This window comes from Leptopilina heterotoma, unplaced genomic scaffold, assembly GCF_015476425.1.
Source record: "Leptopilina heterotoma isolate Lh14 unplaced genomic scaffold, ASM1547642v1 Lhet_278, whole genome shotgun sequence".
NCBI classification, from domain to species: Eukaryota; Metazoa; Arthropoda; class Insecta; order Hymenoptera; family Figitidae; genus Leptopilina; species Leptopilina heterotoma.
The window spans coordinates 46,413-70,367 of NW_025110986.1; the positions used below are offsets into that span (position 1 = coordinate 46,413).

Genomic DNA, 23,955 nt, shown 5'->3' on the forward strand with positions numbered 1-23,955 from the left:
TTTTTTTATATTAATTTTTTATTGATATGTTTCTATTAATTCGTATAAAATTTGTGATTTTCAAAAAATGCGATTGTCTTTGGTATCTATAATTTACTCTAAGTAGAAATTTTTCTTTTCGTTATTGATAATCTTTTTCAGATATTTGTTAAAAATTTAAATTAATTACCTATAGATTTAAAAACAGATAGAAAAAAATAATCTTTTAAAACTAAATTTTAAATTATAATCCAATGGGTAGAAAAACAAATTTAATCAAAATAAAATAAATAAAATGAAGAGGTTGTTCTGAAAATCTGGAACTTGTTACATAAAAGTCATCAAATGTCATCAAAATCATGAAAACGGAAAGTAACAGTAAAAATGTACGAAATGTTTGTAAATATTATATTAGCACTTTAAAAAAAGATTACTTATCAATCGGTCATGCGATAATTTTTTTTATTTATTATCATTTCCCTCAAAATAATTAGATGATAATTTTCAATATCAAAATTTAAAAAAATCGGGAAATAAATTACAAATTAGTAATAAATATTATTAGATAAATCAATATAAAAAACAAATTGATAAAAATATAAACAATAAAATTTTATTAAATATAGAAAATTAATATCTATTATCACATGGTTCATGTATAAATTAAACAATTTATAATTATAATTATATTTTCAATAACAACTGTAATTGTAAATTATTCGTAATAATCACAATCATAATTTTATTATTATAATCACGACAAATAGAAATATTATAATTATAATTTGTCTGATTATAATAAATTTATAAGTAAATAATATTATGATAAAAAATTCTATAATACTAATAGTAGTAAAATTTTCTTTTATACTAAATTATACACATTTATAAATGAGTTCTGTACTTGGACTTTTTAAACGAATGAATCGCATTTTTTGAATAAGATATTCGCGATATTTTTAAAATAGAAAATTCGATCTAAATACTATTGATTGCAATTCAATTCAAATGTTCGAATTTCTATCTATTTATGGAGTTCAAAAAAATCTGTTTCTTCACTTGGAAACAAATTACATCCCTGAGAACTACTATTGACATATATTTTTGGAAGATTTTTCTTTCTTTTTTTCCTATAAAAATCTAATAATAAATTATTATTTACTAATAGTAGAGATTCTTTTTTAAAACTGCTTTATATTTGTCATACTCGAGACATTTGCCCTTTGCTGCCCATTTCTTGCAAAATTTCTTCTTTCTTTTTTTCAAAATAAAACACTTCAGTCGGATAACATTGAAGAAAATTTTTCCCACCACATTTGCCGATGAGGACTGGGCCATTTTCAGGCACGTTCGAAACCTAAAAATATAGAATAGTTTTTAGAGAAGCTTATGCAAAAAACGGGAGAAAAAAAATTCGCGAATGGATCTTAAAATAGCTGGACTGTCAACGTGTTTTAATTTTAAAATTTCAAAGAGTTTAAAAAAAAAATTGAGGGAAATTTTGTAGCAATATTTGGATCGGCTTTTGAAAGTGAATTCAAATCTGTACACCAGATGCGATGAAATGTTTAAAGGTACATTTGTTTTCATATACGATCTTTGACGTTATGAGATCTTATGTAATATTTCATTTGCTTATCGTTTTTCGTTTTATGATCTCTCATTAAAGTTTATTTATAATCAGCCGGCTATTTACTTTTTTTTACTTATGAATGAATATAAATTTAATTTGATTATAATTCAAGAATGAGTATTCTAATTTAATTATAATTTCTAAATGAATTGTACATTAAGTTGAATTATAATTTATAAATTAAGTTAACAATTTAAATATATTTGTAATAATTTGATATTAGTTTATAAACTAATTGTGACGCTCACAATTAAACATAAACTTTTAATCATTAAAATTTTTTGGTTTTTAAATAAAAAAAATAGCGTCACAATTAAAAATTTGATATTATAGAGTTGCCACAAGTCAGGGAAATCAGGGAATTTTATTAAAAATATTGGAAAAAATTTAAGTTTTCAGAATTCATACGAAAATTGTGAATTTTGTTGTTTGCCGCATAAACTATGAAATTACCACGAATTCCAATACAAAACCCTCAAATTTTTCTATTTCTAACAATAATTTCTTTTCAAATAACTTCATTCTTGAAGAACTATCATAAATTTATTACCTAGAAATCACTTAATGAATATAATTTTACTTAAATATTTTTAAAATAATTGAATTTTATGAGAGTTGCGATTACAATTTTTATAAACAAATTAACTTCAAAAGGTTTCAATTTAAAATTTTTGAAAATTTAAATTTTGAATGAATTAGATATTATAAAGAACTTAGTTTTTTGAAAAATTTAAATAATTCAAATTCTTATGACATTAGTTACATTTTTAATACCTATACAGTTTAATTAATTATTAAAAATAATGGTTTTATAGAAGAATTTTAGTTAAAAACTTAAAAAAGAAAATTGAATGTCGGAAAAGTTACAATTACTTAGCGAAATTCTTCGACAAAATTCAATTATTTTCAAAAATGTTAACGTAATTCTTCGAAAGAATTCAATTATCTTGAAAAATAACAAAATTCTTCCCAGAAATTCAATTATTTTCAGTAATTTTAATAACTTCTTTGTAAAATTCAATTATTTTCAGGAATTTTAATAAATTCTTTGTAAAATTAAATTATTTTCCTGAATAATAATACTCATCCTTTTAGGAATTCAATATTATTTATATAAACAACAAAACTCACTGCAAAATTTCAATTATTTTTAATCCAATTATTTAAAAAAAAATTGGAATAAATTTTGTCGAAAAAATTCAATTATTTAAAATTTTTTATAAAATTTTTTGCAATAATTCAATTATTTTAATAAATATTAAAATTCAACGCAGAAATTCAATTACTTTCAAGAATTTTAATAAAATTCTTTGCAAAATTCAATTATTTTTATAAATAACAATATTCATCACAAGAATTCAATTATTAAAAAAAATAATAAATTTTATAACTGGAATTCAATTATTTAAAAAAATTTAATAAAATTCCTCGAAAACTGCAATTATTTTTAAAAATCTTATTAAAATTCGTGGAAAGAATTTAAATATTTAAAAATATTTTGAAAAAAATTCTTTATGAGAATTGAATTTTAAGAATTTTTCTAATAAAAATTTATTTAAAAACGAATTTCAGTTTAAATTTTAGATAATAATTGAATTATAAAGGATTATAACGTAAATTTTGCGAATAAATTGAATTTCGAAAATGTTTCGAATTAAAACCTTATAATCTGAATTTTTCATACTTCTAATTAATAATTTTGTCAAAGTAATTGTTTTGAAAAATTTTAATTTCAATTTTTTTGAAATTATTTGTAATTTTTATTTTGTAATATATATTTAATTGAAGAATTTCCGTAATCAAAATTTGGTGAAATTGAATTGTAAACAAGTGGATTTGAAAATTCTCAAAGAACTTTTTCAAAAATTATTAAAAATAATTGATTTAAAGAAAAATTTTAGTTACAAATTCTATAAAATAATAATTGAATTGAAATCATGAAAATAATTTTAAAGAAGCTACAGTAACAATATATTTTGAAATTATATAGTTGAATTGTTAATATATTTTTAATTATTAAAAATAATTGATTTTGAGAAGAATTTTAATTGAAAATTCTAAAAAAAATAATTGAAATTTTGAGAAGTTATAAATAATAATAAGTTAATAATATTGATGACTTTATCGATCACTCCAAGTCAATTCAATAAGTGAATAAAATTATAAAAAATTTGTTTTACGAAGAGGACGGCCGTGGCGTTGAAACGTAAAGAATAATTTTCTTTTAATTTTATTCACTTATTAAATTGACTCGGAGTGATCGATAAAGTCATCAATACTATTTGAAGTTTTTACTTTCTAATACATATTTAATTGAAGATTTTCCGAATAATCGGAATTTCGGAAAAATGAGTTGTAAACAAATGGATTTGAAAATTTTCAAAGAACTTTTTTAAAATTTATTAAAAATAATTGCTTTATACAAGAATTTTAGTTAAAAATCCTAGAAAATAATAATTGAATTGAAATGATAAAAATAATTTTTAAGAAGTTACAGCAACAATATTCTTATAAGTTGTGGAATTTCAAAAAGGTTTGAATTTGAACGTTTTGAAGAATTTTAATTTCTATGGAAAAATAATAATGATTGAATATTTATTTAAAAATGAAGTTATTGATGTTTTGGAATAATTTTACAATTCAAGAAATTCGCAAATAACTGTAGTAGAATATTTTTTTTGAGAATCTAATCATTTTTGGAGTGAATCAGAATATTCTTGCGGGTCAGGGATAAAGTCAAAATTTTGTCTGGAAATCAGAGAAACGTTAGGGAAAGACAAAATTAAATTTTTGTGGCAACCCTGTATTAGTTTCAATTCTATTAAAGTTATTTTAGTTTAATTAATACTTTTTAGTTTTATAATTTTTGAGAAAAGGGAAATTAGTACTCGAAAATACTGTATATTTACCGTTCATCACAAGCGCAATGCATCATTGTTGAAACGCCCCAATTGTAGAGGCCATAACGTGATTCAAAAGCGGGAATCCAGAAAGGACAAGACAAATCATGTTTTCGACAACAAGAATCAGCTGTTCCAAAACCGCCCAAACTTGTGTATTTTGTTGCCGAGTAACCTTTGCCACACCATTTGGTACCAGGAATTAAGAAAAGATCCCTTCTCGATCGAATGTGATTTCCTTCGAATTCCCTGGACTTTTCCACAAGTGACAGTTGATTCCTGCAAAACATTATTATCATTACTTTCATTATATTCTATTCATTAGATTAATATAATCATCTATTCACTATTGTTTATTCATTTTTAATTATATACAGTGGAACCTCGATTATTCGAACGGTAAATGTTTTGAGCGTTCTCCCGAAACTGTAATTTAAAAAAAATCATTTATCCTTAAATATAAACGAAAATATTTGCGATTTCTATTATCAAAACGAATTCTGTCCGAATTAGTTTGTATAATCGAGGTTCCACTGTATATTATAAAAATTCTCCTACCATTGTCGATGCTGGTAAATAATTTGATTCTTATTCCTAGATTTCACACCATTACAATGCTGATACAGATTCTCGATGTCCAAAAGCCAAGTAAATTGTTTAACTATCGAACTATTATTTTCCTGTTTGTGAAATGAATCCACATTTTCAAGAGACGAAATTTCTTCAGTACACTGTTCGGGAGATTTATTCTCATCGTTGCAATCGGTTAAAATTCCGTTTTCAAATAGAAGGAGAAGTTTTCGATTTTTCTTCTTCAGACAGACCTCACGTAAAGTAACTTCCGCGTCTCTGTAAAAAGATTTCTTTTTTATAGCAAATAAATATGTAACATTCATCTCTGAAAAAGGTATTTTCTTTTGCAATAATTAATTATTCGCCAAAAAGCGAATAAAGACAAGTAAATAAAATAAGCGAATAAAAGAAATCTATTTTCTTCTTATTAATAATCGTTGCATTCCGGAAATATGTTCGCAGTTTGAACTTAGTTGCTGTTTGCTTTTTTGTATCCTAACTTTTCAAATAATTTTTCTTTTTCCGTTTTCAATATTAAAATTAATGTACTGATACAAAAATTTGAAAATAATTGAATTCATTTCAAGAATTTTATTAACATTTTTTTCCATAATTGAATTCTTTCAAAAAATGTAATTAAAATTGTATTGAAAATAATTTAATTCTTGGCAAGATTTTTATTAAAATTATTTAAAATAATATGGGAGCGTTCACAAATGATGTCACGCTTTTGGGGGTAGGGGGGGGGGAGGTCTTACTAAACGTGACACAATGTATTTTTCTCATGTGAAATTGCAAAAATTGCGTGACAGGGGGGAGGGGAGGGGTTGAAAATCTCCAAAAATTGCGTGACATCATTTGAACCGTTCGCTCGAACAACGGCTTAAGTTGATTTAAGCCGTTTTTCAAAAGACGCTTACCATCCTGTTAATTAACATCTAAATTATAATGTTTGATTGGAATTGTTTAAAGCAAAACCTATTAAATTAAATAGTAATGCTTTAAATTACCTATAATTTATAAATTAGTGTTAATTTTAAGACTTTCCAAAATGCCTCAAAAACACTTAAGCCGTTATTCGAGCGAACGGTTCATTTGTGAACGCTCTCTATAATACTTTTTCCTACAAATTTTATTAAAATTTTATTGAAAATAATTGAATTTCACAGAAGAATTTTATTATTTACAAAAATAATTAAATTCTTGACAAGAATTTTACAACAAAAAATAATTAAATTGTTTCGAAGAATTTTTATCAGAATTGTAGAAAATAATTGAATTTTTATCAAAACTCTTGGAAATAATTGAGGCCTTGGATCCAATAACTCGCCCGACGCTCGGAGGAACGCGCAACTGCCAGTCAGTGAGCAGTGAGCGCCTCTGGGCCACTCACTGCTACTCGACTGGTATTAGCGCGTGCCTTCGAGCGTCGGGCGAGTTATTGGATCCAAGGCCTCAATTGAATTGAAATAATATGTTTAAAAATAATTGTATTTTTTCGAGAAATTTTATTAAAATTGTTTTGAAAATAATTAAATTCCTCCGAAACATTTTATTATTTATGAAAACAATTGAATTTCTTTGAAGAATTTTATTACGTATGAGAATAATTGAATTTTTACAATTTTTTTCGACGAATTTAATTAAAATTTTTGAAAATAATTGAACCTGTTAGAGAAATTTTATTGAAAATATCTTAAATGTAATAGAATATTTTCCGAGTAATTTTATTAAAATTGTATTAAAAATAATTGAGTTTCTCAGAAGAATTTTATAATATACAAAAATAAATGAATTCTTGACAAGAATTTTACAATTTATAGAAATAATTAAATTGTTTTCAAGAATGTTTTATCAAAATTGTTGAAAATAATTGAATTTAGATAATATTTTTAAAAATAATTGTATTCTTTCGAGAAATTTTATTAAAATTGTATTGAAAATAATTGGATTCCTCCGAAAAATTTGTTTACGTATGAAAAAAATTGAATTCCTTTGAAGAATTTTATTATTTATGGTAATATTTTCTTTCCTGCGAAGAATTTTCTTATTTATGAAAATAATTGAATTCTTTAGGAGGATTTTACAATTCATAAAAATAATTGAATTGTTTTGAAGAATTCTATCTGATTTTTTGAAAATAATTGAATTTTTTGAAGGAATTTTATTAAAAATTTTGAAAATAATGATTTTTTTCAAAGAATTTCATGAAAATTACCGAAGATAATAATTGAATTTATATTAAAATTTCTGAAAATAATCGACTTTAATTAATATTTTTAAAAATAATTGTATTCTTTCGAGAAATTTTATTAAAATTGTATTAAAAATAATTGAATTGCTCTAAAAAAATGTTATTATTTATGATAATAATGAAATTCTTGCCAAAAATTTTATAAACAAGAATATTTAATATTATGTACTGAATAAGTGGATTCTTTAAATTTTGAATCTGTAATCATTTCAAAAATTGATGTCTATTCTTGAAAATATGAAATTTTAAAATTTACAAAACAAAAATAAATAAATGGAATACCGCGTTCCGCGCACGAATGAATCATTTTCCAGTAAACAAATAAAGGGTCAATAAAAAAAGTTTTTTTTTCCTTTTTTAAGTGTCAGGACACGGAAGAGGAGCAAAAGACTATAAGACATCCTCGTGAGAACATTGACAGATGAAATACCGTGAATGCTTGGATCCTAATCCTTGCTTACTTAACTTTCCGCTTTTCGAAGCTTAAAACCTTGTTCGCTCTTGCGGTCATTACCGACAGTCTGAGGCTTTTCGCGAGAGCGTTTTTCTTTTCATTCCTTGGCACAAATCCCATCTTGTTTTTGCGCCTCTCATAGACAAAATCAAATACGTGCTGGGTACTTTTTCCTTTTTGCCTTCCTCGTAATCTGCAGGATCTCTAAATACCGCATCGGACCTTCCATTAAGGGGCACACAGTCCGAAACGCGCAATGGAAAGGGGTGCCCATAAAGTATAACTTAGATTAAGAGACTATACTGCTATCGTCATACACCCGCACTCGTAGTATATTTATCGAACCCATTGCAATTGCAAATTAGGGATATTAGCGGATTAATCGAGTCAATTTTTCACTTCAACCCATTTTCTTTTATAATCTTTTTATATACAGATTTAGAAACTAATTTTCTTCAGTCACATATAGTCTTTTAGTATAGATTTAAAATGTAATCGCTTAATTCTTATAGGATTTCCTGGTGAATTAAAAACATTAATTATAATTTGCTTGAATGTTGGTTTACTTGAAAGCAAATTCTATTTTTTTAATCAATGTCATCAACGTATGTTAATCATTTTTTAGAGTTTCCATAAAAATTTCATTTTCCCAGACTTCTTCCTGATTTCCAGGCTAAAATTTTAACTTTTTTCTTGACCGAGGGTTGCCACAAATGTTTAATTTTAATTTTCCCTGACTTTTCCCTGATTTCCAGACCAAATTTTCACTTATTCCCTGACCCTAAAGAATATTCTGATTCACTATAAAAATTATTAGTTACTCAAAAAAAAAATGCTTTATATTACATTTATTTACAAATTTCTTTAATTGTAAAATTATTCAAAAACATCAATAACTTCTTTTTTAAATAAATATTTAATCATTATTATTTTTCAGTAGGAATTAAAATTCTTCATAACATACAAATTCAAACCTTTTTGAAATTCAACAACTTATAAGAATATTATTACAAAACATGAAGAAGGCGATTACTCCGAGTCGAAGACTCGGAGTGATAGCCTTCTTCATGTTTTGTAATAATTTAAATTACCATAAAATTTTTCAAAAAAAAAAAAAATTAATTATTTACAAAAATCCTAATAAAATCCTTCACAAGAATTCAATTATTTTTACAAGTAGTAAAATTTCTCAAAAAATTCAATTATTTTTAAAAAAAATGTTATAAAATTCATTGCAATAATTTAATTATTTTCATAAATAATAAATCGATTTTTCGGTAATTCATTTTTAAATCAATTTCTATTAGAAAATTCTAGAAGAATTCAATTATTTAAATTAAAAAATAAATAATTTATTGAATAATTGAATTTTTCTTAAAATTGAATTCTCATAAAGAATTTTATCAACAAATTTTTAAACAATTGAATTCTTTTGACAAATTTTAATAAAATTTTTAAGAATAATTACATTTTTCGAGGAATTTGATTAAAATGTTGTATAAAAAATAATTAAAATCCTGCGATGAGTTTTATTATTTATGAAAATAATTCAAATTTTCCCAAGAATTTTATAAAAATTTTTCTAAAATAATTGAATTTCGGAGAAGAATTTTTATTATTTATAAAGATACTTGAAATTTTGACTAGAATTTCTTTTTAGTTTTTGAATATAATTTTTCAATTTCAGCAAAGAATTTTTTTACTTTTGAAAATAATCTAATTCTTCCAACAAATTTTATTCAAATTTATAAAAATAATTGAATTTCTGTGAAAAATTTTATTATTTATATAAATAATTTATTGAATTCTCGCAACGAATTTTATTCAAGTTTATAAAAATAATTGAATTCTTGAAAAGAACTTTGTTAAATTTTTTTAAATAATTGAATTCTTGGGACGAATTTTATAAAAAACTTTTTAAATAATTGATATTTTTCGAAAAAATTTTATGAAATTTTGTATTTTAAATAATTGAATTCCCGTGAAAGTTTTATTACTTATGAAAATAATTAAATTATTTTGAAGAAATTTATTAAAAATTTTGAAAATAATTGAATTTCTGGAATCATTTGTAACTTTTCCAAAATACAATTTTTTTAGTGTTTTTAACAAAAATTCTTCTATCAATCTAGTATTTATGAAAATTGTAAAAATTATTCATTAAATAATGTCTAAGCAATCATTTTATGATAGTTTTTGAAAAATTAAGTTATTTAAAAAGAAATTATTGTCAAAAATAGAAAAAATTGAAGGTTTTGTATTAAAATTCGTGGTAATTTTATAGTTTACGAGGCAGACAAAAAAAAAATGAAAATTCAGAGTTTTCTCATGAATTTTAAAAATTCAATTTTTTTCAGTACTTTTACTAAAAATCCCTGACTTCTCCCTGATTTCCCTAACCAATTTTACTTTTCCTGACTTTTTCCTGAATTCCCTGACCTGTGGCAACCCTGATGACCGTAAAGAATATTCTGATTCGCTCTAAAAATTATTAGATACTCAAACAAATTTTCTATTACATTTATTTACGAATTTCTTAAATTCTAAAATTATTCGAAAACATCAATAACTTCGTTTTTAAATAAATATTCAATCATTATTATTTTTCAGTAGGAATTAAAATTCTTCATAACATTCAAATTTAAACCTTCTTGAAATTCAACAACTTATAAGAATATTATTACAAAAGATCACTCCGAGTAATTTAAATTACCATAAAATTAAAAAAAAAATTAATTATTTACAAAAATCTAAACTGAAATTCGTTTTAAAATCAATTTTTATTACAGAATTCAATTATTACCATATAAAAATAAATATTTTATTGAATAATTTAATGTTTCTTAAAATTAAATTCTCATAAATTTTAATAAGATTTTTAAGAATAATTATATTTTTCGAGGAATTAGATTAAAATTGTATTAAAAATAATTTAAATTCTGCGGTGAATTTTGTTATTTATAGGTATAAATAACAATGAATTCCAAAATGAAATGTTATTTTATTTATAAAAATAATTGAATCCCTATTAAAATTTTTTAACTATTTTAATTATTTAGAAACTATGAAAATAATTTATTAAATTTTGTAAAGAATTTTATAAAAATTTTTAAATAATTGCTTTTTTAAAAAAAATTATGCAAATTCTATTTAGAATAATATAAATCCGTGAATAATTTTTATTATTTATGATAATAATTGAATGTTTGCGCAGAATTTTATCAAAATTTTTTTTAAATAATTGAATTATTTTAGGAAATTTTATGAAAATCGTAAATATTGAAAATCATTGAATTTTGAAGGAAATTTTTGAAAATAATTTAATTCTTGTGATGAATATTGTTATTTATGAAAATAATTAAATTTTGCAAAGAATTTTATTAAAATTCTTGAAAATAATTGAATTTCTGGAAAGAATTTTAAAATTTGAGAAAATAATTGAATTATTGCAAAGAATTTAAGGGAGTATTCTGGTCTATTGGCCTCAATTTCAGGCGTTTTTCCGAGTAGAATAAAATAGAAAGTTTAACATTTTTAGTATTTACTTTTCTTGCAAGTTGTTTATTAATGTTTAAAGAGTACAGAAAAAAATTAGGAAACAAAATAATAAAAATATTTAAAAGTTATAAACTGATGAAGTGGGGACTGAAAAAAAGAAAGTGCGTACTGGTTGACAGTGTGGAGACTTTTGTAATGTTCTAAAACAAAAAACTCAAAGAAATTCTTGATTATTAAAGGCTTCGCTATGGTCGGTACCTTGGAAAAGAAAAAATAAAAGTTTTTAGCAAAATGGCGACGATTTAAAAAAAATGGTTTTTTGATTCTGTTTTTTAACTTTTTTGAATTTTTTAAAAATAGTAAAAAAAAATATTTTTCAAAATCCAAGGTTCCGACCATAAAGAGATATACAAAGAACATTTCTGCAAAATTTGAAGTAAATCGGTTGAGTAGATTTTGAGTTATCGTGTCAACAAGAATTTTTTTCAATTCCCACTTCACCAGTTCATAACTTTTAAAATTTTTGATTATTTCTTTTCCTAATTTTTTTCTGTATTCTTTGAACATTAATAAACAACTTGCACAAAAAGTAAATATTAAAAATGTTAAACTTTCTTTTTTATCCCACTCGGAAAAACGCCTTAAAATTGAGTTCTCTACACCAGAATACACCCTAAAAAAATTAATTTTTTCTACAAAATTTATTCCAATTTTGTTTAAATAATTGGATTTTCCGTTAAATTTTTATTATTTATGAAAATAATTAAATCCTTGCGCAGAAAATTATTAAATTTGTTAAAAATAATTGATATCTTTTGGAAAATTTTATTAAAATAGTAGATATTGAAAATCATTGAATTTTGAGGGAAATTTTGCCAAGAATTATATTAAATGTTTTGAAAATCATTAAAATTTCGGAGAAGAATTTTATTATTTATAAAGATAATTAACATTTACACGAGAATTGTTTTTTATTTTTGAACATAATTGAATTTCTGCGATGAATTATTACTTTTGAAAATAATAATTGAATTTCTGCAATCATTTGTAACTTCTCCAAAATTAATTTTTTTTCAGTGTTTTTAATTAAAATTCTTCTATAAATATATTATTTTTAATAATTAATTAAATAGATATATATTAAAAAATTTAACTATTTTTAGAAAAATTTGAATTATTAAAATTTTTGAAAAAACTAAGTTGTTTAAAACTTTAATTTAAATTCATTCAAAATTGATATAAAATTTTCTAATTGAAACATTTTCAAGTTTATCTATTTATGAAAATTGTAAATGCAACTATTTCAAAAATTCAATTAATTTTGAAATATTTAAGTAAAATTATTCATTAAATAAATTCTTAGTAACACTTTTATGATAGTTCTTCAAGAATTAAGTTATTTGAAAAGAAATTATTGGTATAAATAGAAAAATTTGAAGGTTTTATATTAGAATTCGTGGTGATTTCACAGTTTCTGAGGCAAACAAAAAAGACACCAAAATTCAGAATTCTCTTATAAATTCTTAAAATTTAATTTCTGACAGTATTTTTAATAAACATCCCTGATTTTTCCCTGCTATCCCTGACAAATTCTACTTTCCCTGACGTCCCTGACTTCCCTGACCTTCGGCAATCCTGTTTTTCCTTTCTTGGTTTGAATGTTTTTATATCTTGAAAAAGCAGATCGTCTTAAATTTACAAAATTATTTTCCATCTTCTTTGATTTATTACCCACTACAGGATAAAATTCGTCATATTTTATTTCATTATTCATTTATTTATTAACTTTAAACATATGCTTTAAACACTTGAAACACTTTAAAATTTTTAATAGTTTTTACAGGTTATGTCATCGTTATGTTGTTTACTTTTAACGAAATAAAGTTAGCTGCTTCTCGTTCTCGATATATCGATTTCATATTGAACTCATTTCAGACTGGTCTTATTTTTGCGTTTTCCGCATTGTTGCGCGCCTTTATTCTGTTTTCATGAAAATAAATATTGTCCGAAATTAATATATCTTCACGAAACATTTGTTATTTATAGTCGAAAACCTAATTAATAAGTTAATAAATAAATTAATCCGTTTTGCTAAAATTTGGATAAATGAATATTTTTGTCTGCTTCAACTTTATTGCGCCGATCGGATCAAGCCCCGTGAGTTCGATGTTTATTTACTCTTTTTGACGTGTTTTATCATTTATTTACAATTCTATTATTTCTGAATCTAAAAATAAATTTTCCTGAACTTAATAAATTAATTTGGATGAGTTATAGAATCGGTTTTAAAACTTTAAACCCTTTAAAACGCTTTGAGGTTAGGTTCTTAACTCTTGCGCGAGCGAAAAAATTGAGAAAATATTTTGTTTTAATCTTTTTTTATTTTGTTAAGAAGATACGTATTAAATATTTCTTTCCTTTTTGTTGTAAGAAAGTATACTAAATGATCGAGTCATCGAAAGATTAAAATACTTTTAATATTTTATGTTTAAAATTTTGATTCATTACAAAGTGTCCAATTATTTATGTATGATAAAATTTGCATATCAGCGAATTTGTACCAAAATATATCATTTATTTCTGGTTCACATATTACGTTAATTGAGCGATTTCCGAAGAAATGGTTTAATCGCATTGAGATTACAAGTTTTTTCTTATTATAATAATAGCAAATTGGTAATTATAGTTATGCTTAAGGGCATTTGAACCTTGATGACGACACACATGCTTTGCACAAACTGTAACGTCATCAAGGTTCAAATGCCCTTAAAGTTTTTCATACATTGTGACATAATTTCACAAAACCATTTTTTTGCTTGTATTTCAAAATAATAAGCAATTAAGTTAAAAAAATTCGTGAATAGTCTGACAATTAGCGTCTAGTTTAAGCTTCTCGTAAGCACAATAAATAATACTTGTTTTTTTTAAATTGTTATAATTTACAGGTCAGTAAAAATGTGTAACACGTCACTTATAATACACGCAGGAAAAGCATTAGGAAGACTTAAAGGTTTAAAAGAAACAGGTTTGTTGAATCATCAAAGAAGGAGTCAAAACATAAAATCTCTGATTTACTGTAAATAAAATTGGCATCGTTAGCAAAGGAAGTTTCATTAAAAGAAATCTAATTCTACAGTATATTCCTTCGATGACATGTGCGGTAAGTTGGTATTCATTTAAATAAATATGAATCAGTAAAATTACACGGAGAGAGAATATATATTAAATTTTGTAAAAGTATTTTACAATTTGAGGAAAAAGTGCGACAAAGCGAAATTTTTATACAAAAAATACTAAGATTTTGTGAAATTTATTATAAATTTATAATTATATCAAATATCAAGAATATTAATTAAATTCTAAGGCGTTTAGCGAAATGACTAGGCAATTGTCTATTTGCCTAAAACTGTTCAGGCAATTAGAAGAAAATATCTATTACCAACAAATCGTAGCTAGCGAAATTCTCCATTTATTTTTTATGTAATAAATCATCCTGTCCCTTCCACCGTGTCCAGTTTGAGTGTGAGCCTCCTCTAATTTTTCAAAATAATCCTCAATTGACAAAACATAAATTAACGGATCGTTTTCGTTTTTTCTTTTTAAAATTACATGGTTCTCACCACCAAGTCTTACGAGTTCATATAATTTAAAACAATGATAATATGCACCACTTTTCGTCGATTTCACTCCTTCGAATTCTGACAATACTTGAATAACTTCGAGTAGCCGTTTTTTATTCCATATTGTTCTGTTACATTTTTGCTCGGAGTACAATATTTTTAATTTTTCTTCAAAATCACTTCGATTTACACTCATTTTATATAAGAAAAAAATCTAGATTTCAATTAAATTTCGCGTTTGCACGTTAATTTTAATTTATATTTCGAGTGTACGAGCAGTATGAAGATACTAAATTAAATTATGTTTTCTAACGAATATTCAAGTTACTAAAGTAATTTTGTTTTGATCTTTTGTTTATGGATTATGACGAAATTTATTTACACTTTTAACTTTTATATTTATAAAATATTTTTTATTTTTATTTTTTCAAGTATTCAATTTATTTTTCCATTTTCTTCATTACGATTTGTTGGTAATAGATATTTTCTTCTAATTGCCTGAACAGTTTTAGGCAAATAGACAATTGCCTAGTCATTTCACTAAACGCCTAAGCTTTTTAGGCAAATAGACGAATTTAATCATTTCTCAAGTCCATTCGTCTATTCGGCGCCGCTAGGCTAAACGCCTAGGCATTTACACGGAGAGAAGAGTTGCAGTAAATGTGACAGAACGCGTTTAGTAAATCATTTAGTGCACCGGTTAGTGCCACCAACTGTATGTTTAGTATAATACACTACGACACCTCTCTGTTTAGTAGAATATAATGTTTGCTCAGTGTATCTTACTATCTTACTAAACAGTGCAGTAGATGGCACTGTCTGTACCGTCAGTCCAAACCTAACGATTCTGTTTAGTAGATTTAACTGCCATGTCAGTAGAATCTACTACGCCCTTCTCTCCGTGTAGCTAAATGACGGATTCTTCTATTTGCCTACGACATATATATATATATATATACAAGTAATTACTTGCAAGAGTAATTTTAACTAATACATAGATAAAAAAAATCGACTCACCCCCTGTTAAATGTGGTTTCTTTCACACTGAATTCCGGACTTTCAATGAAAATTTCCTTTCCTTCATTAGACGATGTTTCATTTAAAATAACATTCCCTTGATAAAAGCTGTCCATTGAATGGTTTTCGAGAAGAAAAAAGTCTTTCGTTTGCAAACTAGATCCAGCAAGCTGCAGAAACAACAACCCCAATGTTAGCAACATTGTGCACTGCTTTCTCGAGAATTTTCTATTTTATCCAAAAGAAAATTCAAATCATTACGATGATTATTTCATTAAATTTAATATATTAAATTAATTTAAATAAAATCAGTCAGTAATTCAATAGTAATAGTTTTTTTTTACTAATTCATTTGACTAATTTTACTAATTACTAATTTATTAATAATTATTATTACTAACTGGCAAATGTTACGCGCAGAACGAGATATTCAATTTATTATTGTTATGCAAATTACAAAATTTTTTATTTTCAAATACTTATAAATTTTTTAAATAATTTCATATTAAGTACAAAATTAATTATTACTGTTCAATATTTTCAAAAATTTTAATAAAATTTCACGAAAGAATTCAATTATTTTCTAAAATTTTAATAAATCCTTCTAAACAATTCAATTATTTTTTTAAATAGTAAATTAGGTATTCTTTACAAAAATTCAATTATCTTCAAAACAATTTTAATTAAATTCCTCGGAAGAATTCAATTTAAAAAATTTTTTTTAACACTTTTCAAAAAAATACAATTTTTTTTCTAAAATTTTAATAAATCCTTCGAAAAAATTCAATTATCTTTACAAATAGGTAGTAAAATTCTTCGCAAGAATTCAATTAATTTTATACATAGTAAAATTCTTTGCAGGAATTCAATTATTTTTAATACAATACTTTTAATAAAATTCTTCTTCATAAAATTCAATTGCTTTTAAAATTTTAATTAAAATTATTAAAGAAACTGCATTAGTTTAGAAAAAATTCGCAGAAATTCTTCAAAAGAATTTAATTAAGATTTTTAAAAATTTTAATAAAATTCTTCGCGAGAATCTTTTGAAGGAATTCTATTATTATCAAGTTTTTTGATAAAATTCTTTGCAACAATTCGATGATTTTCAATACATTAATTTTAAAATTGAAAATATTTGAAAAAAGAAATTATGTATAAAAATGTTAAGAAACAAAAAAGCAAACAACAACTAACTTAAAACTGCGAACAGTTTACCGAAACATGTACTTTATTATTATTAATTAATTAATTACTACTTCAGGCCTCGGATATTAAGACTTTTTCGACTCTTTTCGATTATTTTCAAAAAATGCGACTCCATTTTATTTCTTTTCAAAAATTGCGACTATTTCAACTTTTCTTCTAAATGTTGCTTTTTTTAAACTCTTAAATGAAAAAAAAATTCAATTATTTATTTTTGTATTTAAATAATTGAATTCTCGTAGATTTTTCTAATAAAAATTGATTTAAAAATGAATTTCACATAAAATTTTAGATAATAATTCTATTATTCTATTATTATCAATTATTTTCGAAATATTACATTACAATGACAATTTTTAAAAAACTAATCCTTAGAATTGTTTTATCAAAATTTTTTAACATTCAATTATCTTCGAACAAAATACATTAAAATTTTTTTAAATTTACTTGTTTAGACCTATTGAAGTTTCGGAGGAGTCATGTTCATATTTATAATTAAAATTCTTCAAAATATGATTTTTTTTATATTTTACATAAATTCAATTATTTTCAAAAGACTTTACCAAATTTCAATTACTTTAAAAAAATTTTACCAAATTTCAATTTTTTGGAAATTTTTCGATTGTATATAATTTAAAAACTATTATTATTCAGAAATTAATTTAAAATATTTTTAAAAAATTAATTTTTCAGGATTGCCACAGATAAGAAAATTCAGTTAAAAGTCAGAGAAAGTAGAATTGGTTAGAGAAATCAGGGAAAAGTCAGGGAATTTTATTAAAGTTATTGAAAAAAATTAAATTTTTAGAATATGTTCGTCTTATAAACTTTCATATCACAAAAAAAACAAAAATTAAAATTTTTTTATATCTAACAGTATTTGACCTTAAGAAAATATAAGAATGAATTTATTTAAATTAATTTAATTCTTGAAGAAGTATTGTAAAATTATTAACTTATAAATTAGTAATTTTACTTAAATATTTCAAAATTAATCGAATTTTATAAGAGTTGCATTTACAATTTTTATCAATAATTCAATTTCAAAAGGTTTCAAAATTTTAGGAAATTTGAATTTCGAATAAATCTATTTAGAAAATTTGTTAAATTTAGTTTTTCGAAAAATTTTAAATCATTTGAATAATAAATTGTATTCTAAAAGAACTTTATCAAAAATTATTGAAAACTAACAAATGTTACGCGCGCTGGCGCGCGGATCCTTATGTTCGTAGAGAATTTTTCAATAATTTCAAATTCAAACTTAAAAAAATTAAATTTTTAAGTAATTTACTAATTAATTATTTATTCTTGTTTATTAATTTCAAGAATTTTAATTAAATTCTTCGCAAGAATTTAATTATTTTCATTAATAATATCATTTTTCATAAGAATTCAATTATTTTTATAGAAAGTAAAATTTTTTACAAAAATTCAATTATTTTTAAACAAAATTTTAAAAAAATTTCACGAACGAATACAATTATTTTCTAAAATTTTAATAAATCCTTCGAAACAATTCATTTTTTTAGATAGTAAAATGTTTGCAAAAATTTAATTATTTTCAAAAAAATTTCACGAAAGAATTCAATTTTTTTCTTAATTCGTCATGAAATCTTTGTAAAAATTCAATTATTTTCAAAAAATTTTCACAAAAGAATTCAATTTTTTCCTTAATTTGTTATAAAATATTTTGAAAATTCAATTATTTTCTAAAATTTTAATAAATTCTTCTAAACAATTCAATTTTAATAAAATTTCATGAAAGAATTATATTTTTCGAAAAAATTCAATTATTTTATAAAATTATAATAAATCCTTCCAAACAATTCAATTGTATTTAGTTTATTTAAAATTGTAGAAAAAATTTAAATTTTTTTGAAGAGTTGCAGTTCTAATTTTTAAAAATTTTATTAAATTTCAGAAGGTTTTAAATTACTATTTTTTAAATTTTATTTCTCGTGGAAAAACAAATACGAAGTATATTTTAAATATAAATTTAACAAAATTATTCAAGTTTTAAAGAATATAATTTGGAAATCAGTGAAAGAGGAAAATGAGGGAAATATAAAATAAAATTTTCCTGACAATTCAATTAGATTAAAAAAAACAAGTTTTTAAGACTTTGAAAAAGAAAAATTTTTTCAAAAAGTTTTCCTTTTAATAAAAACCAGTGAATTGTATTCTATTTATTTCCGCATAATTTGTCAATAATTTTCTCTGATTTTTAAACAATCTGATTAATTTTATTTAACTGAATCATCAGACAGTCTGGCGAGGAATCACGCCACCCGCGTAATTCTGTTATCGCATAAATAACATTATATTTCAGAATTCAAATATTGTGATTATAAACATGAAGGAATATTTTTTATATTTAATTTAGATGTGTATATATATAGAAAGAAGGAAAGTATTTTATCAATTTGTTTATATTTACATGTGTAAATGAGCGTTCTTTTTGTAATTTTAATTATTGCAATTTTTTAATTTTGTATTTAATTTTTCAAAAGTTAATTTAATGTCTCAGTTGCATATATATAAAGGTGTGTCCTATAATGAAATTGACAATCGTTTCCTGATACATTCATCCGTGAAGAAATTTTATTGTTGTTTTATGCTAATGATACCGTATATAAAGTTTAAATGAAACGTATATATGTGATTCGATTTTTTTAATTTATTATTTTTTACTTCACTGTATATCAATTTATAACTGTTAATCTCATCAGGAATGAATTTTTAATATCCAAAAAGAGCTAATTTTTAATTTTCTTTCAAGTAACGGACAACGGTTCACGCAGTGAATAAAAGAATTTTCTTAAAGAAAATATTCATAATGCGAAAATTGTTTTAAGAATCAGAGAAAAATTTAGAAAGAATAAATAAATTTATATTTATTATTTTATTTATAGATAAATTTTGTTTTTTTATTTTATTAAAAGCGTTATTCTAAATAAACGAAAAATGATAAATTCGAAAATAATTTACAATTGCTGATGAAGTTGCTGACAACATTAAATATTCTCGTATTTATTCCATCACATTAAGCACCACTTGCACATTTTTTAACAAATGTCGCACTTTTTTTACCACCACAAATAGTTTTTATTTTTGAAAAATTTTAAAATACTTTTCTAAGTTTAAAATAATGAATTAGTTTATTAATAAATATTATATTAATTTCTATTTATAAATAAACTTGACAACATTTTTTTTTATTTTCACTTTTTAGTTATTTTTCAGATTTGAATTTATTTTTTTTCGCAAAATATTTATAATTTTTATAATTTGAAAAATTATTTTTATTGGGGGGAGAAATTTTATCACTGCGGAAAATTAATTAAATTTAATTGGAGATTAATTAAAATTTTAGAAATTAGACGAACCTATTTCAGGAGAACTTTTTTTTTAATGTAATTGAGAAAAAAAAAGTGATAATGAAATTTCTTCTCTCGTAATTATTCAATGTCACGTGGCGAAATGAACTTTTTGTTTATATGTTATTTTATTCTTTTTTTAGGAGTAAAAAAGATGAACCTCTCGGGGGCCAAGCGGCCGCAGAACTGGCGCGCGACTATCGCGAGTCACCCTTAAATACACGGCACGAGATTCTGGTTATCCATTCGTTTTAAGCTATCCCCCCTCGATTCTCACTTTTTCTCTTTTCTTCCCTTATTCATCCCTATCACTCGTTCTACGATGAACCAAAAAAAAGAGAATATACCCGAGTTTTACTAAAACCAATTCAGTAATCATGAATTCATGCACTCTGTGTACTTTTGTATTACATATCAAATATCATCCCCCTGATAATCCAAATTTTGCGTGATAATAAAAAGAAAAAGGGATGATAAAGTCAGTTTCAAATTGATTCATTTTTATGGACCTGTTTTTTTTATGAATTCATAGTTATAAAAAAAAGGGGGGAAAAAATATGAAATCAATGGACGGTGGTGTGATAAGAAATTTTACGACTCAATTTTTCAACGGTCATACAATAATTATCGAACCTTTTCGCTATTTGTGTATTAATTTTTTTTTAATTTGGTTGTAGTTGATTTTATTTAAAGCTGATTTAAAGCATTTTTTCTATTTATCGTTACATTTGTTTAAAAAAACAATGTGAATGTAAAAATATACTGGATCGCCACAGTCAGGGAAACTAGAATTGGTCAGGAAAATCAGAGAAAAGTCAGGGATTTTTCTTCAAAGTACTGTGAAAAAGTAAATTTTTAGAATTCATAAGAAAATTCTCAATTTTTGTGTCTTTTTTGTTTGCCTCAAAAACTGTGCAGAAATTTCAATTTTCAATAAATTTGATTAGAAATATCGTAAAAATTTTAATTATCTTTATAAAAAGTAAAATTCTTCTCCAAAATTCAATTATTTGCAAAAATTTTAATAAAATTCAATGATTAATTCAATTCAATGATTTTCAATATCTACTATTTCAATCAAATTTTCCAAAACAATTCAATTATTTAGAAAAATTTTTTTGATAAAATTCTTCGCAATAATTAGATTATTTTCATAAATAATAACAATTTTACAGGAATTCAAATATCTACCAATTTTTTATAAATTTCTTCGCAATAATTCAATTCTTTTCATAAATAATAAAACTCATCGCAGAATTTCAATTATTTTTAAAACAATTTTAATTTGACTTGGAAAATGTAATTTTCTAGTAAAAACTGCATTAAAAATGAATTTCAGTTATAATTTTGGATAATAATTAAATATTAAAAGCATTATAGCATGAATTTTTCGAAATAATTGGATTTTGAAAAGATTTCAAATTAAAATCTTTGAAACAAGAATTCAATTATTTTCAAATGTAATAAAATTCTTAACAGAACTTCCATTATTTAAAAAAATTCCTTCTTTGCTGAAATTCAAATTATTTTCACAAATAATAAAATTTTTTAGTGGAATTCAATTTTTTAAAAAGTTTTATAAAATTCTTTGCAAGAATTCGACATTTTCAGAATTCATTAAATTATTTTTAGGAATTCAATTATTTTCATAAATAATAAAAACATCGCAGAATTTCAATTATTTTCAATAGAATTTTAATCAAATTTCTAGAAAAATGTAATTATTCTTGAAAATTTTATTAAAATTCGTCAAAAGAATTCAAATATTTAAAAATTTGTTGATAAAATTCTTTATGAGAATTGAATTTTAAAAAACACTCAATTACTCAATAAATTATTAATTTTTCTATTTAAGTAATTAAATTCTTGTACAATTTTCTAATAAAAATTGTAAATTTTGAAAATAATTGTATTCTCAAAAACTTTAATGTGAAAAATTTTCAGATGTTAATTTAAAAATGAAAATTAAAGAAAATTAGTTTCTAAAAATTATATTAAAACATTTTTGACAAAAATAATTCTTCGAATTTTCTTCATTCTAATTTTTTAAAATTTAATTATTTTCAATATTTTCAATTACATATTTTCCGAAATGTCAAATTCAATTATTTACAAATTTTTTAAAAATTTCTTCGCAATAATTCAATTATTTTCATAAATAATAAAATTTTTTATAGGGATTCAATTATTTTTATAAATAATAAAACTCATCGCAGAATTTCAATTATTTTTAAATTCTTCGCAAGAATTCAATTATTTTCAGAGATAATAAAAAATTTTACGGGAATTTAATTATTTAAAAAAAATGTAATAAATTTCTTCTCAAGAATTCAATTATTTTTATAAATAATGAAACTCATCATAGAATTTCAATTATTTTTAATACGATTTTAAATAAATTTATCGAAAAATGCAATTATTCTCTAAAATTGTATTAAAATTCAATTATTTTCACAAACAATACAAATTTTCTCTGGAATTTAATTATTTAAAAATTTAAAAATTTGTTAATAAAGTTTTGTATGAGAATTAAATTTTATGAAACGTTCAATTATTCAATAAAATAATTATTTTAGTATTGTAATAATTGAATTTTCTAATAAAAATTGATTTAAAAACGAGTTTCAGTTAAAATTTTAGATAATAATTGAATATTAAAAGCATTATAACGTCAATTTTTAGAAATAATTGAATTTGGAAAAGGTTTTAAATTATTATTAAAATCTTTGAAAATTTGAATTTTTCATACTTTTAAATAACAATTCTGTAGAATTAAGTTCTTTGAAAAAGTTAAATTGAATTTTTTTTTTAAATTATATGAAGTTTTCATTTTCTAATATTTGAAGAATTTTCGAATAATTGAATTTTTTTAAAGTTGAATTGTAAACAAATGGATTTGGAAATTCTCAAAGAACTTTTTTAAAAATAATTGATAATTAATTTAATAATTTTTAAAGATATTTGATTGAAAGAAGAATTTTAGTTAAAAATTGTAGAAAATATTATAATTAAATTGAAATGATGAAAATAATTTTGAAGAAAGTTACAGTAACAATATTTTTTATAATATAAAATACTGATTTTATCACTCGGTCATCTTTAATTTATTATATAAAACATGAAGAAATCGATTACTCCGAGTCTAAGACTCGGAGTGATTGATGTCTTCATGTTTTATAATAATATTTCCTATCAGTTGTTGAATTTCAAATCTTAAAATTTTAATTCCTTTGGAAAAATAATAGTGATTAAATATTTAACTAAAAGTGAAGTTTTTAAAGTTTTTGAATAATTTTATAATTAGGTGAAGAAATAGAACATTTTTTGAGTATCTAATCATTTTTAGAGTGAATCAGAATATTCTTTAGGGTCAGGGAAAAAGTCAAAATTTTGTCTGGAAATCAGGGAAAAGTCGGGGAAAAACAAAATTAAATTTTTGTGGCA

The 23,955-nt window shown here is 22.7% G+C and overlaps 2 protein-coding genes across 5 annotated transcripts in view; one reads left to right on the top strand and one right to left on the bottom strand.

Annotated features, from left to right (window-relative positions):
* Window positions 1-810: 810 nt before the first annotated feature.
* Window positions 811-20,714, bottom strand: LOC122504114 (group 3 secretory phospholipase A2-like). Of its 4 annotated transcripts, none has more exons than XM_043615020.1 (5): window positions 12,916-13,166; window positions 7,801-8,311; window positions 5,071-5,361; window positions 4,522-4,791; window positions 811-1,336 (listed from the first exon to the last, which is right to left on the bottom strand). In XM_043615020.1, exons 2-5 carry the CDS (start codon window positions 7,911-7,913, stop codon window positions 1,141-1,143), a joined length of 870 nt encoding a protein of 289 aa, XP_043470955.1. In that variant the 5' UTR covers window positions 7,914-8,311; window positions 12,916-13,166; the 3' UTR covers window positions 811-1,140. The 4 variants fall into 4 exon arrangements, with proteins under 4 accessions (XP_043470955.1, XP_043470952.1, XP_043470953.1 ...); XM_043615017.1 differs by lacking the exons at window positions 7,801-8,311; window positions 12,916-13,166 and adding exons at window positions 15,929-16,156; window positions 20,521-20,714 and having other exon boundaries at window positions 812-1,336; XM_043615018.1 differs by lacking the exons at window positions 7,801-8,311; window positions 12,916-13,166 and adding exons at window positions 15,929-16,156; window positions 20,123-20,286 and having other exon boundaries at window positions 812-1,336.
* LOC122504115 (B-cell receptor-associated protein 31) overlaps window positions 13,312-23,955 on the top strand; it is a 40,280-nt gene continuing 29,636 nt past the window's right edge. Inside the window, exons 1-2 of the mRNA XM_043615023.1 lie at window positions 13,312-13,448; window positions 14,237-14,451. The gene's annotated coding sequence lies outside the window, so the exon portion shown is untranslated. The remainder of the gene's footprint in view (window positions 13,449-14,236; window positions 14,452-23,955) is intronic.